Here is a 17,409-nt window from a genome sequence, read left to right as displayed (position 1 = left end):
ACTTCAGTTACGTTATTTTGAAAGATGCTTTAACATTCTTCAAGCACTATTGAGAATACACGATTATGAAATAGATGAACCTAAAATAAGTAATCAATAAATTTGTTTCCTTCCTTCCTAAAAAAAACAAATCTATGGATATTTATTTATAACATATGAAACTGTGGCTTATAGTAAGGTCAAAATAGGGCCTAAATTACCCTCCCACTAATAAGGTATGAAAACACAAGTTTTCCCAGATTAACCAATACTGGGTTTTATCAATCATTTTAGCCATTGTAAACATATAGGGGAAAGGTTAATGTTTACATCTTCTTCAGTTTCAATTGCTTTGACTACTAGTAAAGCTGATAATATTTTACAAATTGCCTTTCAGTAATTTTTGCCCATTTCCTTTGGAATGTTTGTACCTTTCTTTTCATTTGTGAGAGTGTGCTATCATATTTATTACAACTATTTTTCTACTAAATTTCCTGACTATTGCAATGCTAGTAATACATAAAAAGTGAGAGTACTAGGTATATACTGGTTTATTCACTTTCACAGGAACTACACATACTTCCTGCAAACCTCAAGAGTGCCTTTTCTAACAGAAAACCTCAGCTTAAAAGTACAGATAAAATATTTTAGTTTGCATATTTCTTGTGCAAGATCTAGACCAGGGGTTTCTCCATGAGGGGAAAGTATCTTGTTGCTCTGACATTTTGTTTGGGGACTCTCATTTAATCCATAATGAATAAAACACTGCTTATTACTCAGAGCTCTTCTACTATGTGTTCCTTACTTATTAATTAGGTGACTTATAAAGAAACACCACTTAAAATGGAGTACAAGAAACTATGCCACGGATACCAGTAGAGGCTCTACCACAAACTAGTTTTGAGGAATCAGCCAAGCAGTGACTGTCAGTGACTCAGTGCTTCTATCTTTACTTTCATTAACCTCTTGGACATATGATGGAAGCTGGTAGTATTATGTCTACAAAATACTCAGATAACATACAAAGTACAAGTGTAATTTGTAACCATGCTCTTTCTCTTTTGCCATGTAGATCATAGTATGTCAGACAATAATGCAGGTAAAGAAGTGAAATTAAGGAAATTAGGTAGCTCAAGGGTACATTTTTATGTTCAAGTTCAGCATAATTAAAAGGCAAAGAGGAGAGGGAGAGAGAGAGAAAAAATAGTACCTAATATGAATTGAATGAGCAGCCTGTTCTCACTCCCAAGGGTTTCTAAGCAGAGTTTTGCAGGTATTGCCAGTGGGTACTGTGAAAACAAGTGGCCTTCATACTTTGATTTTCAAGTTGCCACCAAAATCTCTCCTGACCCAAAGCAATACTCCCATGATTCTGACATAATATCAGAAATCCCTCCATTAAAGTCATTTACTCATAAAATTACACCTTCATTCAACAAAAACAGTTTTTATTATGTGTAAGATACCATCTTAGAAATAAGGGAAAAGAAAAGAATAAGGTATGACTCATGTTCTGGTGAGTGATACATATCTATATCTACAGACATATAGATATATGTCATAATCCATTGCAACACGACCTGTACTATCATAGCTTGATTAATTACTTGAAAAGGAACATTGAATCTCCAGGAGTCACAAACAATCCTGGGGGTGCATAGAGCATAGAGCCTCACTCTCAGATATTAACACTGAATTATGGTTAATACATTACATAATAGAATGTCACTCTATGAAGCAAGAAGGTCCCTAAGGGAGCTCACAGAGAAGATAATTCTGAAGAAAGAACGTGGGAAGATTGGCTCTATTGGCATTTTCCCAAGGGTTTTATACCAAACACTAGTTTTGAAGGTTATTCTATGAAAAAAGAAGATGGGGTCCACTTCTAATAAGCTTGGGATATTTTTGTGTATTATTAAATCACAGTATACATCACCATATTAAAAGTTCTGAGAAGACCTGCAGTAATATTTAGCTAACCCAGCTTTTCCTAAATATTTTTAACTTACAGAACCCTTTTTCATAGAAGACTTAAACAAACTGGAGATGTATTTTAGAAATGCTAATCCAGTGCATTGGTATTCTGTCTAGCGAGGGCCATACTAACAGTTAGGTGTGATAGGGGTGGGTGCTAAACATAGCACTGTCTAAACTAGTAAGCACAGGAGTCATTTTAAGTTTTGTTTTCCTTTTTTTCAGAAGGCTGACATTTTGGCCACAAAGTCTGCCATAATCTTAAAATCCTCTGTCATGCAGAATTCAAACACTTATCGGTTTCCTAAACTGGATGTCAGGTAGCCTCTATCTGCCTGAAAAGAAATATACCTGAGGCCTGACATCCATGGCCAGCAACCATCCTAAGGAGCCTTTCCTTGAGAAGCCACATACTGCAATGGAAACCACGAGCTGTAAAGTCACATCGTTCAATCTTATCCTGATCCTGGTTCAGTTGATACAAGATGTGTTACACGAAGGAGAATCAAGATCATCCCCACCTCACAGACATCAGAATTAGAAACGGAACGTATAACTTGTCTGGATCATAGGAGGCACTCAATAAATGGCAGTGATTACAGTCAAAAGATAGTCACTGAAACCAACACAAAGTCTCAAAACTAGAGCCAAGACTGCCAGAAAAGTTGGTGACAAGAGAGGAAAGTGGTTTTTATGAGAGGTTATGATTTTATTTTTATGAATACTAATGACTGATTTTTTAGAGTCAGCCAAACCTATGGACATATGACCTATGAGCCAAACCTATGATCCTCTGTTTCCCTTACCTGATCTCCTCCCCATACTTGAAATACCAGGAGGAAGATGTATGTCACTAGACAACTTTGACCTCAGGCTAGAAGACATTTCCATCTTCCCGATGAAGGATCACTCACAAATACAATAAGACTTCTTTATTGTGGAATAATTAGTGTGTGAGTGTTATGGATGACCTAACTCTCTGATTAACCAAAACAATTTTTAACTTTATTCTTTACTGAAAAATTTTCCAATTTTTTTTTCTGATAGAGCAGAGGAAAAATACTGAATCCTTAATGATTGAGCCTCAGTCAACACATTTCATATTAGTACCACAGACCAATAACTGATACACAAAACCTAGAAGGATTCTGACAATGTATGCATTCACTTAAAGAACATATGATACTAGATTGAACCTCAGTGGGTCCCCAAAGTTGATTCCAAAAACAAATTGATCAAATGTTGTCTTATCAGAGTCTTAGCCTGGATATTCCATATAAAAGAGCAGCTACCATCCCACTCCTAAAATTTCTTGTCACCTGCTTCATTTGGACTCATAGCTCTTATCATCACCTTTGACACATCTTTGTATATTCTGTGTATTGTTCTTCTCTCTCTACTAGAATCTAATGTCCTAAGAGCTGAGACTGTTTCAGTCTTGAATTCTCAGTGCCTATAATGTAGGAATTCAATAAACATTTATTGATTAAATAAAGGAATAGAAACTGATTCTCTTGTCATTTTCTTCTAAGAACAAAACAGAGAAGCCCTGTTCAATTTAACTTGTAGCAAACCACTATATGCTGATATTATCCTAGAATCATGAAACATATGGAGAGGGAAAAGCTTAAAGTTTACAGGGACTAGAACAGATCTTAAAATGATCTAGCCAATCCACTATCTTTTTATGAATGGGAAAACAAATTACACTTACGGATGCACACAGTTCAATGCATTTTGAGAAATGAATACCCCTCTGTAACTAGTACCACAAGACATAGAACATTTCTGTTGCCCTTGTGTCCTTTCCCACTCAATCCTCTCCATCCCTGAGCCCAGGCAACAACTGATCTGCTTTCTGTCACTGTAGATTAGTTTTCCTGTTCTAGAATTTTATATAAATAGAAGCATACAGTGTGTCATCTTTTGAGTCTGGTTACTTTTACTCAGCACAGTGTTTTCAAGATTCATCTACATTGTTCCATGCATCTGAAGTTCGTTTAATTTTATTGCTGAATACTATTTCATGGCATGAATTTAGAACAATTTGTTTATCTAGTCACCTGCTGATGGACATTTGGGTTGTTTCTAGTTGTGGGCTTTTATTAATAAAGTTGCTATGAATACTCTTAAAAAGCAAAATTACAGTTATGGGCAACACCAGGAAACTAATGCCTGTTCTGTCACATCCCTAGGGCAGGGCTCAGTGGAAGTCAGAAGAGTGACCCCGCCAACAAAAAATGTGATATAGGGCTTCCCTGGTAGTGCAGTGATTAAGAATCCACCGGCCAATGCAGGGAACACGGGTTCGAGCCCTGGTCCAGGAAGATCCCACATGCCACAGAACAACTAAGCTCATGCGCCACAACTACTGAGCTTGCATTCTAGAGCCCATGAGCCAGAACTACTGAAGCCCACGAACCACAACTACTGAAGGCCGCGTGCCTAGAGACCGCGCTCTGCAACAAGAGAAGCCACCGCAATGAGAAGCCTGCGCACTGCAACCCAAAGTAGACCCTGCTTTCCACAACTAGGGAAAAGCCAATGCATAGCAATGAAGACCCAATGCAGCCAAAAATAAATAAATAAAATAAATACATTTAAAAAAAAATAAAAGAATAAAGAGATGAGATTGACAAACATGAATCATTTTTTCAAAAATGTGATCTATATGGGGGAGAATGATTAATGCATTTCTTTGTTTGCTTTTCCAACTACACAACACAGAGCTCCCATGGAAAAAGTACACAGCGATGGGTTCATGTGGTGGATGCGTGCTCACACGCTAGTCTTCCCCCATCACCTGCAGTGGCTCCTTTTCTGCGATTCTCTTCGCAGTTCACTGCATCCAACCAGGACAGACATTAAAGTAAAATTAAGTATGAACTGCATTGTGACCTGGGGAATACACACAACTCTAACCCATCTACTTCCCTTCTTTCTGTAAATGACATTATTCAAGTAACTTTTAAAAAATTCAAAGTGTTGATCATCATCTTCTTTTTCAAAGTTGTGATTAGTACCCCTAATTTCATTATACATTTTCTTACTTATGGTATTTTAATATGTTCCATAATAAGCTATAAATGTAAAGCTGTCCCCGAAAATTTCCCTCAAATACCTATAAAAGTTTTATACTCCCCTTTGCTGCTTAGCTGACTTTACAGCTTACCTTTTCCTTCTCTTTACGACCATGATCATTTTTCTTTGGGTCACAGTCAATAGTCTACAAAAATGAGTCACCATATTTGCACCAATCTCTACACTCCCAGAGCCTCCCATTTTTTTTTTTAGTTCTTGTTTCTTCTTTCTTTCCTCATGTCACTTATATTATCCCTGCTGTAGGAATTTACTTAATCTTTGTATTATTATCTCCTATTGGAATAAAGCCTATTAATTTCTGAGTTTACCATCAAAACCAAAGATGGAATCATCCTCCCACTGTTAGAATCAGTTGATAGTCCTAACATTTAAAAAACATGTCTTTAGATATTCAGCATCTGGATTTTTCTTACATAGTCAAAATAAATTTGTTAGGGGTATTTACTTTGCATAACTGACATGAAAGGAGTTTAATAAACGTGTAAACTTTGCGAATTTAGTGCCTCAACTGTTAGTGTGAGGAAATGCTAACACTTTTATTAAACAGTTCCTAGAAGTGAATGTATGAATGTATTGAAAGAAGGTAGAAAAATTACATGTGCACTTAAGTATTTCTGGCAGGGATATCTCCACCAAAAAAAAAACAAAAACAAAATGGTGCACATATAGAAACAAAAATGGTGCACATATAGAAATTCAAGGAAGCAAATATCAAAATGAAGAAGACTTTTTTTTTCTATTCAATGGGGAGAAGAGAGTGAATTAATTATTCAGGTATTATGCCTATGATGGAGTTAGTCATTGAAATATATTAATGTGGGTTTTTTCCCTTTCCACATTTGTGTCTGTAGTGGGTATTTGCCAGAATGGTGGCAATATGACTTCCTATGTCTATGTACATTCCCATATCATAGTCCTTTCTCCCAATGTAGAGTCCTGAGTCCATCTCCAACCTGTCATTGTCATATGGCTTAGATTGAACCAATCAAACTACCGCTACAAGTTTGGATTTGGAAGAGATTAATATGCAGATAGAATGCTCCACATGGAATCCATGTTTTGGGAGAATTTTATGATTGTGGACAAAAGCCATGGAGTTTGTTTTTAGTTAACTGACTTTCTTTTTAAGGTCAGTTTTAGTTTCACAGCAAAATTGAGCAGAAAGTACAGAGTCCCCATATATCCCCTTGCCCCACACACATGTATAGCCTCCCCCTCTCATCATCCCACACCAGAGGGGTCCATTTGTTCCACTGATGAACCTACATTGACACATCGTCACCCAAAGTCCACAGTTTCCATTAGGACACAATCTCTGTGCTTTCCATTCTATGGGTTTTGACAAATGTACCCACCCTTTACAGCTTCATACAGAATAGTTTTACCACCCCAAAACTCACCTGTGCTCCACCTATTCATCCCTCTCTCAGTCTAAATTTCCGGAAACCACCACTCTTTACTGCCTCCATAGTTTGCCTTTCCAAAATGCCATATAATTAAAATCATATATTATGTAGTCTTTTCACATTGACTTCTTGCACTTAATAGTATATTTTTAAGTTCCTTCCATGTCTTTTGTGACTTGATTGCTCATTTCTCTTTACTACTGAATAATATTTCATTGTATGGGTGCAGCAGAGTTTATTTATCCAGTCTCCTGTCGAAGGACATCTTGGTTGCAAGGACATCTTGGTTTGGGCAATTTTGAAAAAAAGCTATTACAACATCCATGTGCAGGTTGTGTGTGAGCATATGTTTTCAACTCATTTGGGCACATTCCAAGGATAGCAAGTGATGGATCATATGGCAAGACTATGTTTAGCTTTGTGAGGGACTGCCAAACTATTCATAAGTGGCTGCGCCACTTTTCATTCCCACCAATAATGAATGAGAATTCCTGTTGCTCCAAATCCTTGCCTTCATTTGGTGTTGTTAGTGTTTTCAATTTTTACCATTGTAATAGGTGTGTAGTGGTATGTCATTATTATTTTAATTTGCAATTTCCTGATGAGGTATGATATTGAGCATCTCTTCCTTTGTTTATTTTCCATCTGTATATCTCCTTTGGTGAGGTATTTGTTAAAATCTTTTGCCTGGGTTCTTTAGTCAAGTTGTTTGTTTTCTTATCGTTGAGTTCTAAGAGCTCTATGCATGCTTTGGGTAACAGTCCTTTATCAGATATGTCTTTTGAAAGTATTTTCTCCTAACCTGTGGCTTATCTTCTCCTTCTCTTGACAGTCTTTCACAGAACAGAAGTTTATAATTTTAATGAGCTCCAACTTAATTTTTTCTCTTAAGGAGCAGACCTTTGGTTTTATACCTAAAGCAAAAATAATCTCCAAACACAAGGGCATCTAGATTTTCTCCTATGTCATGTTCTAGATGTTTCATAATTTTGTGTTTTACACTTGGCCTGTGATACATTTTGAGTTAATTTTTCTTGAAACGTGTAAGGTCTGTGTCTAGATTTTTTTTTTTTTTTTTGCTTGTGGATACCCAGTTGTTCCAGAACTATTTATTGAAAAGATTATCCCTTCTCCCATCATACCCACTCTAAGAAGAGTTGTACATTACCACTCTCTTTCTTGAGGCTGAGATATCACAGAAAGTCACTATCTGAGATCAAGCTCAGTTTCTTAATAACTGTGTGCTCTTAGCCAAGACAATCAATCTCTCTGTGGCTCAGTTTTCTTACCATTTAAATTTCAGTGACAGTTTTAGACTCGCTGTATTCTTACATCTAATATCTACGAACAAATATAATACTCTACAAGTATTACAATCACAGTGGAAGAATTTCCTAGCGAAGAGAGAAACATGTGACGTCTTTCTTCAAACTAGCTAAGGATGCATCTTTCATTTCCTATTTAATAATCGTAACTCATACTTATATATAAATTCAGAAAAATTTTAGAGAACATTCTTGGTATAATTCTCCCCTTCTCTCTGTTATTTCTATTTCTTGATCATGTCCATATTATTACCATTTCAAATGCTGTACTGCAATTGGTTTTCTTACATCATAGTGTCATCTGCTGGATTGTGAGTTCCTGGAGAACAGAAGTGGTGTTTTAATTATCTTGACATATACTAAGCTTAACAAGCTGCCTGTCTTATAGCAAGTACTCAAAACTATTTGCTGAATTGAACCTCCTGTTAATAAAGTTTATTTTCTGTTATACATAATTTTAGAAATATGAAAGTATAGAATGAAGGATATAATGTAATTTGTTATTCCTCCCATTCATCCCCAGAATATTAATTGACCCCCCCCACCGTTCTGTGCTAGGCAAGGGGACCTGGTGTCACACAAGCAGCTTCCAGTCTAAATACAGGATTGCGGTGAGGGAAGCACAGACAGGCAAAGGAGTAATTTCAATATAAATTGGTAAGATTTAGGTTAAAGTTAAGTATAAGATGCCACAGAAGCACAAAAGAGGGGTTGCAGTCACTAAAAATACAAATTAATATTGTAAGATCTCTCCTTCTTAGATTATTTCATTGAATTGAATTGAAGTCCAAAAGACCACAGGGTTATTGTTAGTAGACTTAGGTCCTACCTAAGCGATTCAAAACATCCAGTCAGTTAGTTAAAAGTTATGTGCACTATTTGGTTGAAACCTCTTAGCCTTACCTAGCTCCCTTAGATAATGTGATAACAAGATATGTATACCTATATTCTTCCACATATATTATTATCTTTTGAAAACCTCTAGAGTTTGGAAGACATTTGGGAAACTCAAGTACATGTTCAGTCAGGAAACTTTCCTTTCATCTTCTGTGACTTTGCTAGGTCTCACCCCTCATAAAACAAGTGTTTTCTTCTTAGTGTTTCATTTAAGACCAGCTTTGAACATTATTGTAGGCAAATATCAATGAGAAAAGACAGATGACACCACCCTTTGCTAGGAGGCACTGTGTTAATCATTTCCTCTCTGGTTCACTAGTTGGATGACTAGAAGTAAGCTGATTCCAACAAGCTGCCCTCAGTTACCCTCTGAAAATACTTGACATTGCTGACTCTCCCCTTAGGACTAGTAAAACAGTTCTTTCTCTTCCCTTGAAACTATCTAGGTTTGATCATCTCTTAACTATTTAAAATCACATAGAAGTGGATGTATACATCATCAGCTACTTGGATAGTAGAGTCATACACATGAATCAAATTAGCAACTTAATAAGAACAGGGGGGCATGAGTCTGGGGTGCTAAGTGACCAGGTGAAGTAATGTTAATTAAAACGTTACTGCAAATTGTGATCACATTCAAAAAATGTTCCAGGTGACAGTGTTTGGAATGTTAAAATCTTACTGGCAAAACAAAACAGCATGACTTGTATGATAACTAGAGTAGTGACAGTTATGGAAATCACAGAAAGGCAGTGAGATCATTGCCCAATTTGAGGAGAATTGATTTTTGTTGGAATAAAGTATCTTTCCATCAAAAGTCTAATCTTTGCTACTTTGGCAAATGAAAGAACTCGCAAGTTGTATTTTTTTTTCTTTCTTTTAAGGAGATCAAATGAGACACAGAGGTATGAGAATTTGCTCCAGATCAAACTTGAATGAAGCTAATTTTTGAGTAGTGAACCCTCAGAATGGGACCCCAATAGTGGTTGGATCATTTTCTCCTTTATTCCATAAAGATAGAACTCCATTATGAAGACAGGTTGAAATAGATTTTAAATTGTCATTGTCACAGTTGTCACCTATAACTCATGTGTAGAGAACCATTTTGCACTAGAACCTAAAAATGATGAATATATCTTTCATCGCTGATAAACACTGACCAAAATCTCTCCCATCATGGATACCATCAACGAAGTACAGTTAGGACAGAAATAGAACACAAATGATGTATTATTTTTCCCAATATGTAATGAATAAACTTTGGGACTGTTCTTAATAATAAACACGTATTAATTAGAGCATCTAAATGAATATGAAAGACATAAAAATATTAAAACAATAATTTGACTCATGCAGCACTTTTATAAAAGGTGAATATAATGTAATGAGTCCATGAGCTTTAAAGGGAAATGAGCTGCCTGGCTAGTGAGGGGACAAGACGCCAGAGGGTCACTACCCACTCAGGGTCACAGCTGTACTGCTGGATTGCTGGGCTCCTGTAGGCTTGGTCTGGCTCACATTTCTCCTGGTGGACTTTATTGTTCGGACTGCTTTTTTCACCCATTCAACTTGTGGATCAGCACAGACTTTAAGGCCACGTCTGGTAATAAATCTGCAATGCAAAGAAAAAATAGACAAAGTTAGTCACATCCTCAAAGCCTTGGGACCAGAAGTTAAGATCAGATCATATATAAGAGATCTTGTGCAGAAATGACTGGACGAAACAGTCTTTCAGATTCAGGAGAACATAAATGAAAATCTTTCCTCTGCAATCTATTTTCCCATAAAGGAGAAATAGCTCCAGGTAATACCCAGATCCCTGGCTCAGCATAAATTGCAGGCTCCTTTTCTCATCATTGCTACCAGGTGATGTAATTAAACTGGACATTTGAGGTCATCTAGTCCAATTATTACATATCATCTTCCTTTTCAAATTTAAACACACTTATTTTCTGGACAAAAGGTAATTTCTTTATCATATTTTGGGAGGTAAAGTTGCAATTGTGTGTTGGGAAGAGTTGCTGTTCTGAAGATGAGATCCTAGAAAGAGAACGGTACCATGTAGGCTAGTTGTTGACACTATTCCTCGAGATATGGCAACTGATAAAATATGGCACTCTACTCCAGCCCACCATAAGGGCAGAGAAAGGCAGGGAAGGGGAAGGATGGGAAGGAAGGCATCCCACACCAGTGTGTCTCTATGGTCAAATCCTGATCTGAACCAGCCAGCTCTAAACCTAACCCTCGGGACTGAGCATATTATTCATCTGGTTCCCAGTTAGATTCTTCTGCTAAGATAAAGCAGAAAGGAGGGTGATAGTCTTCACTCGGTTGCCAATTTTTTGTCATAAACATTGTTTGGGGCTACATAAAGGCATGGTTCATATGGAAAAACAGAAAGACTATTGGCTATGTTGAGGTTTTCCTCCTTGTTGACATTTTTCCTGAGGAGGGCAGCATTTCTATATATCTGTGTTCCATCAAGCCCAGATTTGGGGGAGAGCAACTCACATCACTGCTTTCATGGGGCCCTCCTTGATGGTGTAGGTCTTGATTTTTTTAATTGGCAGTTGCTGGGTAGTCAGACTCACACAGATGGTCTTTTCTAGAACTTCACTCCCCACACCTAGGAAAGAAAACCATGTAAATAAAAATAAAATATAATTTCTAATACTATAAATGTTTGAATACTATAAATAAACCAACAAAGAGTGACATGATAAAGAATAATTTGGGAAAGGAACACTAAATATGGGAGAGGTAGCTCATTTTTGACTGAATAAATAAAGGCATTCTCATTTTAAATGGTAAAATGTAAAATATGTGAAAGAAGTAGTTCATAAAGTACTCCTCCTCAACAGAAATGGTCCAGGGGATAAACTTTTTAAGTGTAGAGAACATCTTACATTAGAGAAGGGAAAATTACTTGGAAGAGTGAATAATAGTAAGGGTTTTCTAAAATCTAAAAAGGATTTCTAAGTGCTGATTTCCTCCTAAGTTGAAGAGACTGGTATTTGCTTCTCAAGGAAGTAAATATTCTCAGAGACTATTTCTTAGAGAAATATTCAGCAAAAAAGCATCTAAAATAATAGCTGATGATGACAAAGTTTGAGCTACAGTGTTGCTGATATCAGAAGTCTTTCTATAAACATGAAACTGAGCAGAAGGTATTCACTAACATTGCTCTTCATCTCTCCTTCTTTCCATCACACAATATCCAGCCTGTACATTCTTAACCCTCTACATTTGCCTATTTATTTATTTACTTATTTTTTATTTTTTGCCAATTTATTTCTAATGCTGAACTATCTCTGAACCGAACGAAAGAGGGAAATACCCAAGTGTCTACAGTCTTCCTCAGTCTTCTTTCCCCTACCCATACATGGGTTTCCACCAAATGGCAGAATATTGTCTCAGAAAAATGCCAGCCAGCCATGGTTAAGGCAACATTTGGCCTAAACTTTTTGTTTCATCAATATTTTTTTATTTGGGGCACAATTTCAGGGAGTTCCAGACATTGCCATCTCTATTTACGGACACCCTTGGCATCCACGATCAGGTTCAGATATTCTAGTCTAAGTAATAAGTCTACGGATTAGGAGGTTGAAAGGACAGTTAACTGAAACGTTAATTACACCCAAAGGATATTCTCTCTTGTTGACAGAGCCACAAGGAGAAATACACTCCAACCAGCTGGGAAAAAATGATCCTTTAAGAAATATGTGTAGAATGCTCAGGTAAGTCTCAGTGTAGTGAAGTCTCATCTGGGTATGTCTTGTAGGTTTATTTGATTGTATATAAGACATTGATATTTGTTAGCACTTATGGTCTCTTATAAACTCAAGAAATTGATCATCAGTGGGAACAACATTCATAGAAGTAATGATAGACTCTCCTACACACTTAAAGGTAATATTGATTTCCTGGGTATGAAGGTATGAGCTACCAGTCATTTTTGTTTTCATAGGAAACATTGATTTCCTTCAGAACATACACCCTCTAGCTCATTCCCACATTGTGAACTGTCAAAATCTGGAGAATTTTCAAGATCAATACTAAATAGGCAAAAGCTTCAAAGTCTTCATCACCATTCCACAGCGAACATTAATCAAGAAGTTAGGACTTGTGTGGAAACCTGATAAGTGATTATAAGATTTATTTCATTTTAATCCCTGGTAAGCGTATCGGTTATAACATTCTTCTTATAGATAAGTAAGCATAGGCACAGAGAGGTGAAGAAATTTACCCCAAATCACCCAATTGTGAAAACTAGGAGCCCAGATTGTGACCAAGTTCTATCTTCAAAATCTACAAAGTCTCCTAGAGTCAAATTATTCCCATTTTCACTAGGGAAGTCTAAGGCTAAGCTGGGAGAAAGTTTACTGCAGTCAAAGCTTGAGTCAAAACGAAAATGTATGGCCACTGCCTGCATACATAGATGCTCCTTATCTCATAAATAAGCTTTTGACTTACCTTCCACAGTGTATGCGGCGAGACAGCAGATCCCGAGGAAGGCCAGGATGAGAAGTCTCATGGCTGAGGTCCTGATGAGCTGTGCAGCGAGAGGCTGAGGAACTGATCCTTTCAGTCTCTTTTATTCCTCCAATGATCAGCGCACTTCCTGTGGTGAGAGGGCGCTTTCGAGGTGGGTGTGGAATCATGGAAAGTCTTTGCAATACTGATGCTTTCTTTGGTTGAAAAAATAAGTTCCTTTGTCCCCACTCAGACTAACCCAACACCTTGTGGCCTTTTCTCCTCCTCCTGTGGTTAACGTGTCCGTGAAACCAAATATGTGCACAGAAGAAACATAGTTGTCTCATCTCCTGCCACCAGTCTAAATTCAAACCTTCCACTGCACACATGCCCCAAGGCCATGCCAGTGTCACGGCCCAGCACAGGGACAGTGTAAAGGAAACAAGGTGGAGTGGTCCCTGTGGTCCATCTCCCCCACCTGCCTCATGGAACATCAGCTGTGACATGAGGCTTCCACCACTGTGGATCCTAAGCCCAGTGATGCCTTAGGGAGGTGAAGGGATGCTGTTGCTTCCCTGAGTTCCTCACTCCTCTGCCTTAATCTTATTTCTCTCCTCTGCCCTCATTCAAGTGATCCCCTTTCTTTACACCAGCCTCCCCACATACCCAAGAAACATTTCAATAATGATGATTGGAGCCTGTCTATATGCACAGGTTTGCCTTATTTTAACTTAATACATACCTTTTTAAAAGATTTTGAAAAGTTGTCCTCAGAAAAACTTTATTTTGGAAAAAAGAAAAAGGAAATTATCTATAATCTTACCATTCTGACTGTTTTCATTTTTAATGTTTTTCAATGAGTATCTATCAGTATATATATGTTTGCAGAGTTGAGACAATTATAAAGACTATTTTTACATCTATGTATATATGCTGCCATGTTTCTTCATAGTCTTCATGTTTCTACTCTAAATAAACACATGCACAGGCACTTAAACCATCCCCTTATAACTTATTGTTATATAAACCACATCTGTAAGGTAAATTTTGATTAATTACACTGAATCTTTTGCTTTTAATCACCAGACGTAGGATTACTAGGCAAAATCATATGATCATCTTTATAACTCTTGCTACATATTGACATATATACTTCCCAAAATGTAATTTCCATTTGCAATTCTTCCAGCAGGGTTTCAGTGTATCGGCTACAATACAACCTATCTGGCACTCAATTTGTTGTTCTTGGTTTTTGTCTTGTTTTATTTAACATAAGTATCTATAAAATGCATTTATTAATTATGTGTGTAGCTAAAAGGTTTAGTCATTACCATTCAGGGATATGAAAATAACATTCTGATTAAATATATGTATAGCTAAAAGGTTTTGCCATTGTTATTAAGGATATGAAAACTAATTCCTATATTTCTATAGAAATTATAGGTTAACCTCTAAGATGCTTTTCATTAATGGCATTTAATTTTCCACCCAGATTTTACTCAGATATTCAAATAGCTTTTTAGTTATCTCCACGTGGCTACACTGTCAGTTCTTAAACTTTGAACACATCTTTCTACTCAAAATGCTTCTCCTCCTATTACTCTTTGACATCGAATAATGTGTTATCTACGATTCAATTTCCAAATACAGATTACTTGGGTCATCTTAGACTCATTGCTAGCTACCCATATGTTGTTCTCAACCAAGCTGGACTAAGTATACCTTCAAAGTAGCTCTTCTGTATGTCTTCTCCTTTCTCGCCACAATGCTCAAGGCAAGACCCCATCACTCCTTGTTAGGACTACTGCAGTATACCAACTGATTCCCCAGGCTTGGGTCTCCTCTCTTTCCAACTATTTTCCACAGCATTGCCAGAGTAATCATTCTAAAGTCTTGATCTAATCAGGTTGTTTTCCTGCTGAGAACCTCTTTGCTAATTCCCATTGCCTACAGGATTCATTCATTGTCATATGTAAAGGTGTTCAAGATATAACACTGCTTCTTTTAAGACTCATTTTCCAGCACTCATGCACATGCTCCAAAACCTCTAGCCTTAATAAATGTCTGTGCAGTCAACCAAATGGGCCATCCTCTCTTCTACTTCCAATATATTGCCTCCATTTTCTGGAATGCCCATCCTAGCTCCCTACATAATTATTTGTAAACTCATCCTCTTTCTACAAGTTTTCCTGAATTCTCCAGATACAATTAAGTTGTGCCATCTTCTATGCTCTCTTGGAACTTTCTAGCCACCACTGTTCTATCACTAATCTCATTTTTATTCTCCTACTCAATTACATTTCTGCATCTCCCACTAGATGGCAGGCTGCTTGAGAGCAGGTATTTGCCTCAGTGCTGTCTGGGTCTCTGGCACTAGCAGAAAGTTTGCTATATAGTGGACGCTCACCAAATGGTTTTTGAATAAATGAATTTTTCAAAAGACCAACATTATAATATTGTACATTAAGTAAAGGATGAACATCTAAAAACATAAAGCCAGAAGATTGTGCCTATGTCTTCCTCTCCTGTTTATAGTCAAATAGACAAACTGACCAATGGCTGAATTTTTTTTTTTTTAACATCTTTATTGGGGTACAATTGCTTTACAATGGTGTGTTAGTTTCTGCTTTATAACAAAGTGAATCAGTCATACATAAACATATGTTCCCATATGTCTTCCCTCTTGCGTCTCCCTCCCTCCCACCCTCCCCATCCCACCCCTCCAGGCTGTCACAAAGCACCGAGCCAATATCCCTGTGCCATGCAGCTGCTTCCCACTAGCTATCTACCTTACTGCGTTTGTTACTGTGTATATGCCCATGACTCTCTCTCACCCTGTCACAGCTCACCCTTCCCCCTCCCCATAACCTCAAGTCCGTTCTCTAAGAGGTCTGCGTCTTTATTCCTGCTTTACCCCTAGGTTCTTCATGACATTTTTTTCTTAAATTCCATATATATGTGTTAGCATACGGTATTTGTCTTTTTCTTTCTGACTTACTTCACTCTGTATGACAGACTCTAGGTCTATCCACCTCATTACAAATAGCTCAATTTCGTTTCTTTTTATGGCTGAGTAATATTCCATTGTATATATGTGCCACATCTTCTTTATCCATTCATCCGATGATGGGCACTTAGGTTGTTTCCATCTCCGGGCTATTGTAAATAGAGCTGCAATGAACATTTTGGTACATGACTCTTTTTGAATTTTGGTTTTCTCAGGGTATATGCCCAGTAGTGGGATTGCTGGGTCATATGGTAGTTCTATTTGTAGTTTTTTAAGGAACCTCCATACTGTTCTCCATAGTGGCTGAACCAATTCACATTCCCACCAGCAGTGCAAGAGTGTTCCCTTTTCTCCACACCCTCTCCAGCATTTATTGTTTCTAGATTTTTTGATGATGGCCATTCTGACTGGTGTGAGATGATTTCTTACACTCTAAGAATGAATTATTCATTTCAATTGTTCAAAGCATGCGCTACAGTCTCTAATGGAGAAGAACTAAGTAACCAACAAAAAAGTAGAAACCTATTGCAAAATGGGCATAATCTGCTAATGTGGACATTGATTGACAATCAGTTGAAAGATATTAGAACAAAATTTTCTCATCCTTGACTCCTCTCTTTCTCTTACATGCCACACCCAATCTGTCAGAAAATACTGTTGTCTCTCTGTCCTCAAAATACAATCTAAACCATTCTCATCACCCCAAGAGACCCAACTCCAAGCCACCCTCACTTCTCATCTGGATTAACAGATTCATGCAACAGCCTCCTAACTGATTTTCCTAATTCCTCCCTTATTTGCTTTTGATCAATTTACCACCCTGACAAAGGTAATCATTTCAAAATGTAAGTAATATGTTACTTCTCTGCTCAAAAATCCTTCAATGGAGCACATTTTCATGAGTGAACAACAAAGTCTTTTTTTTTTTTTTTTTTTTGCACAGGCTCCGAACATGCAGGCTCAGCGGCCATGGCTCACAGGCCCAGTCGCTCCACAGCATGTGGGATCTTCCTGGACCAGGGCACAAACCCACGTCCCCTGCATCGGCAGGCGGACTCTCAACCACTGCGCCACCAGGGAAGCCCCTCTTTTTTTTTTTTCTAAGTATTGTTTAATATATTTAGATGCTTTGCTCTATGTTAATCACTTGACCCTAGAGTAAAGGCTAAAGGGCAAAAGTATTAAAAATTAATATAGCTACCATAATTTGTTAATGATATACAATATAAAAAAGAGGAAAATTAAG

General features: G+C 37.3%; 2 protein-coding genes across 2 annotated transcripts in view; both read right to left on the bottom strand.

The window, feature by feature from the left end:
* Positions 1 to 17,409, bottom strand: part of SFT2D2 (SFT2 domain containing 2) — a 361,103-nt gene that overhangs the window by 36,392 nt on the left and 307,302 nt on the right. The window lies entirely within an intron of this gene.
* Positions 9,797 to 13,337, bottom strand: LOC132423482 (lymphotactin-like). Its single transcript, XM_060009276.1, has 3 exons — positions 13,157 to 13,337; positions 11,195 to 11,309; positions 9,797 to 10,295 (listed from the first exon to the last, which is right to left on the bottom strand). Exons 1-3 carry the CDS (start codon positions 13,215 to 13,217, stop codon positions 10,136 to 10,138), a joined length of 336 nt encoding a protein of 111 aa, XP_059865259.1. The 5' UTR covers positions 13,218 to 13,337; the 3' UTR covers positions 9,797 to 10,135.

This window comes from Delphinus delphis, chromosome 1 (assembly GCF_949987515.2).
Source record: "Delphinus delphis chromosome 1, mDelDel1.2, whole genome shotgun sequence".
NCBI classification, from domain to species: Eukaryota; Metazoa; Chordata; class Mammalia; order Artiodactyla; family Delphinidae; genus Delphinus; species Delphinus delphis.
This window is presented reverse-complemented; position numbering and strand designations above follow the sequence as displayed.

Coding starts and splice junctions, on each gene's coding strand:
- LOC132423482 (XM_060009276.1), bottom strand. CDS start 13,217: ATGAGACTTCTCATCCTGGCCTTCCTCGGGATCTGCTGTCTCGCCGCA. Junction 11,310..13,156: donor CGCCGCATACACTGTGGAAG/GTAAGTCAAAAG, acceptor TTTCTTTCCTAG/GTGTGGGGAGTGAAGTTCTA. Junction 10,296..11,194: donor GGCCCCATGAAAGCAGTGAT/GTGAGTTGCTCT, acceptor TTTGCATTGCAG/ATTTATTACCAGACGTGGCC.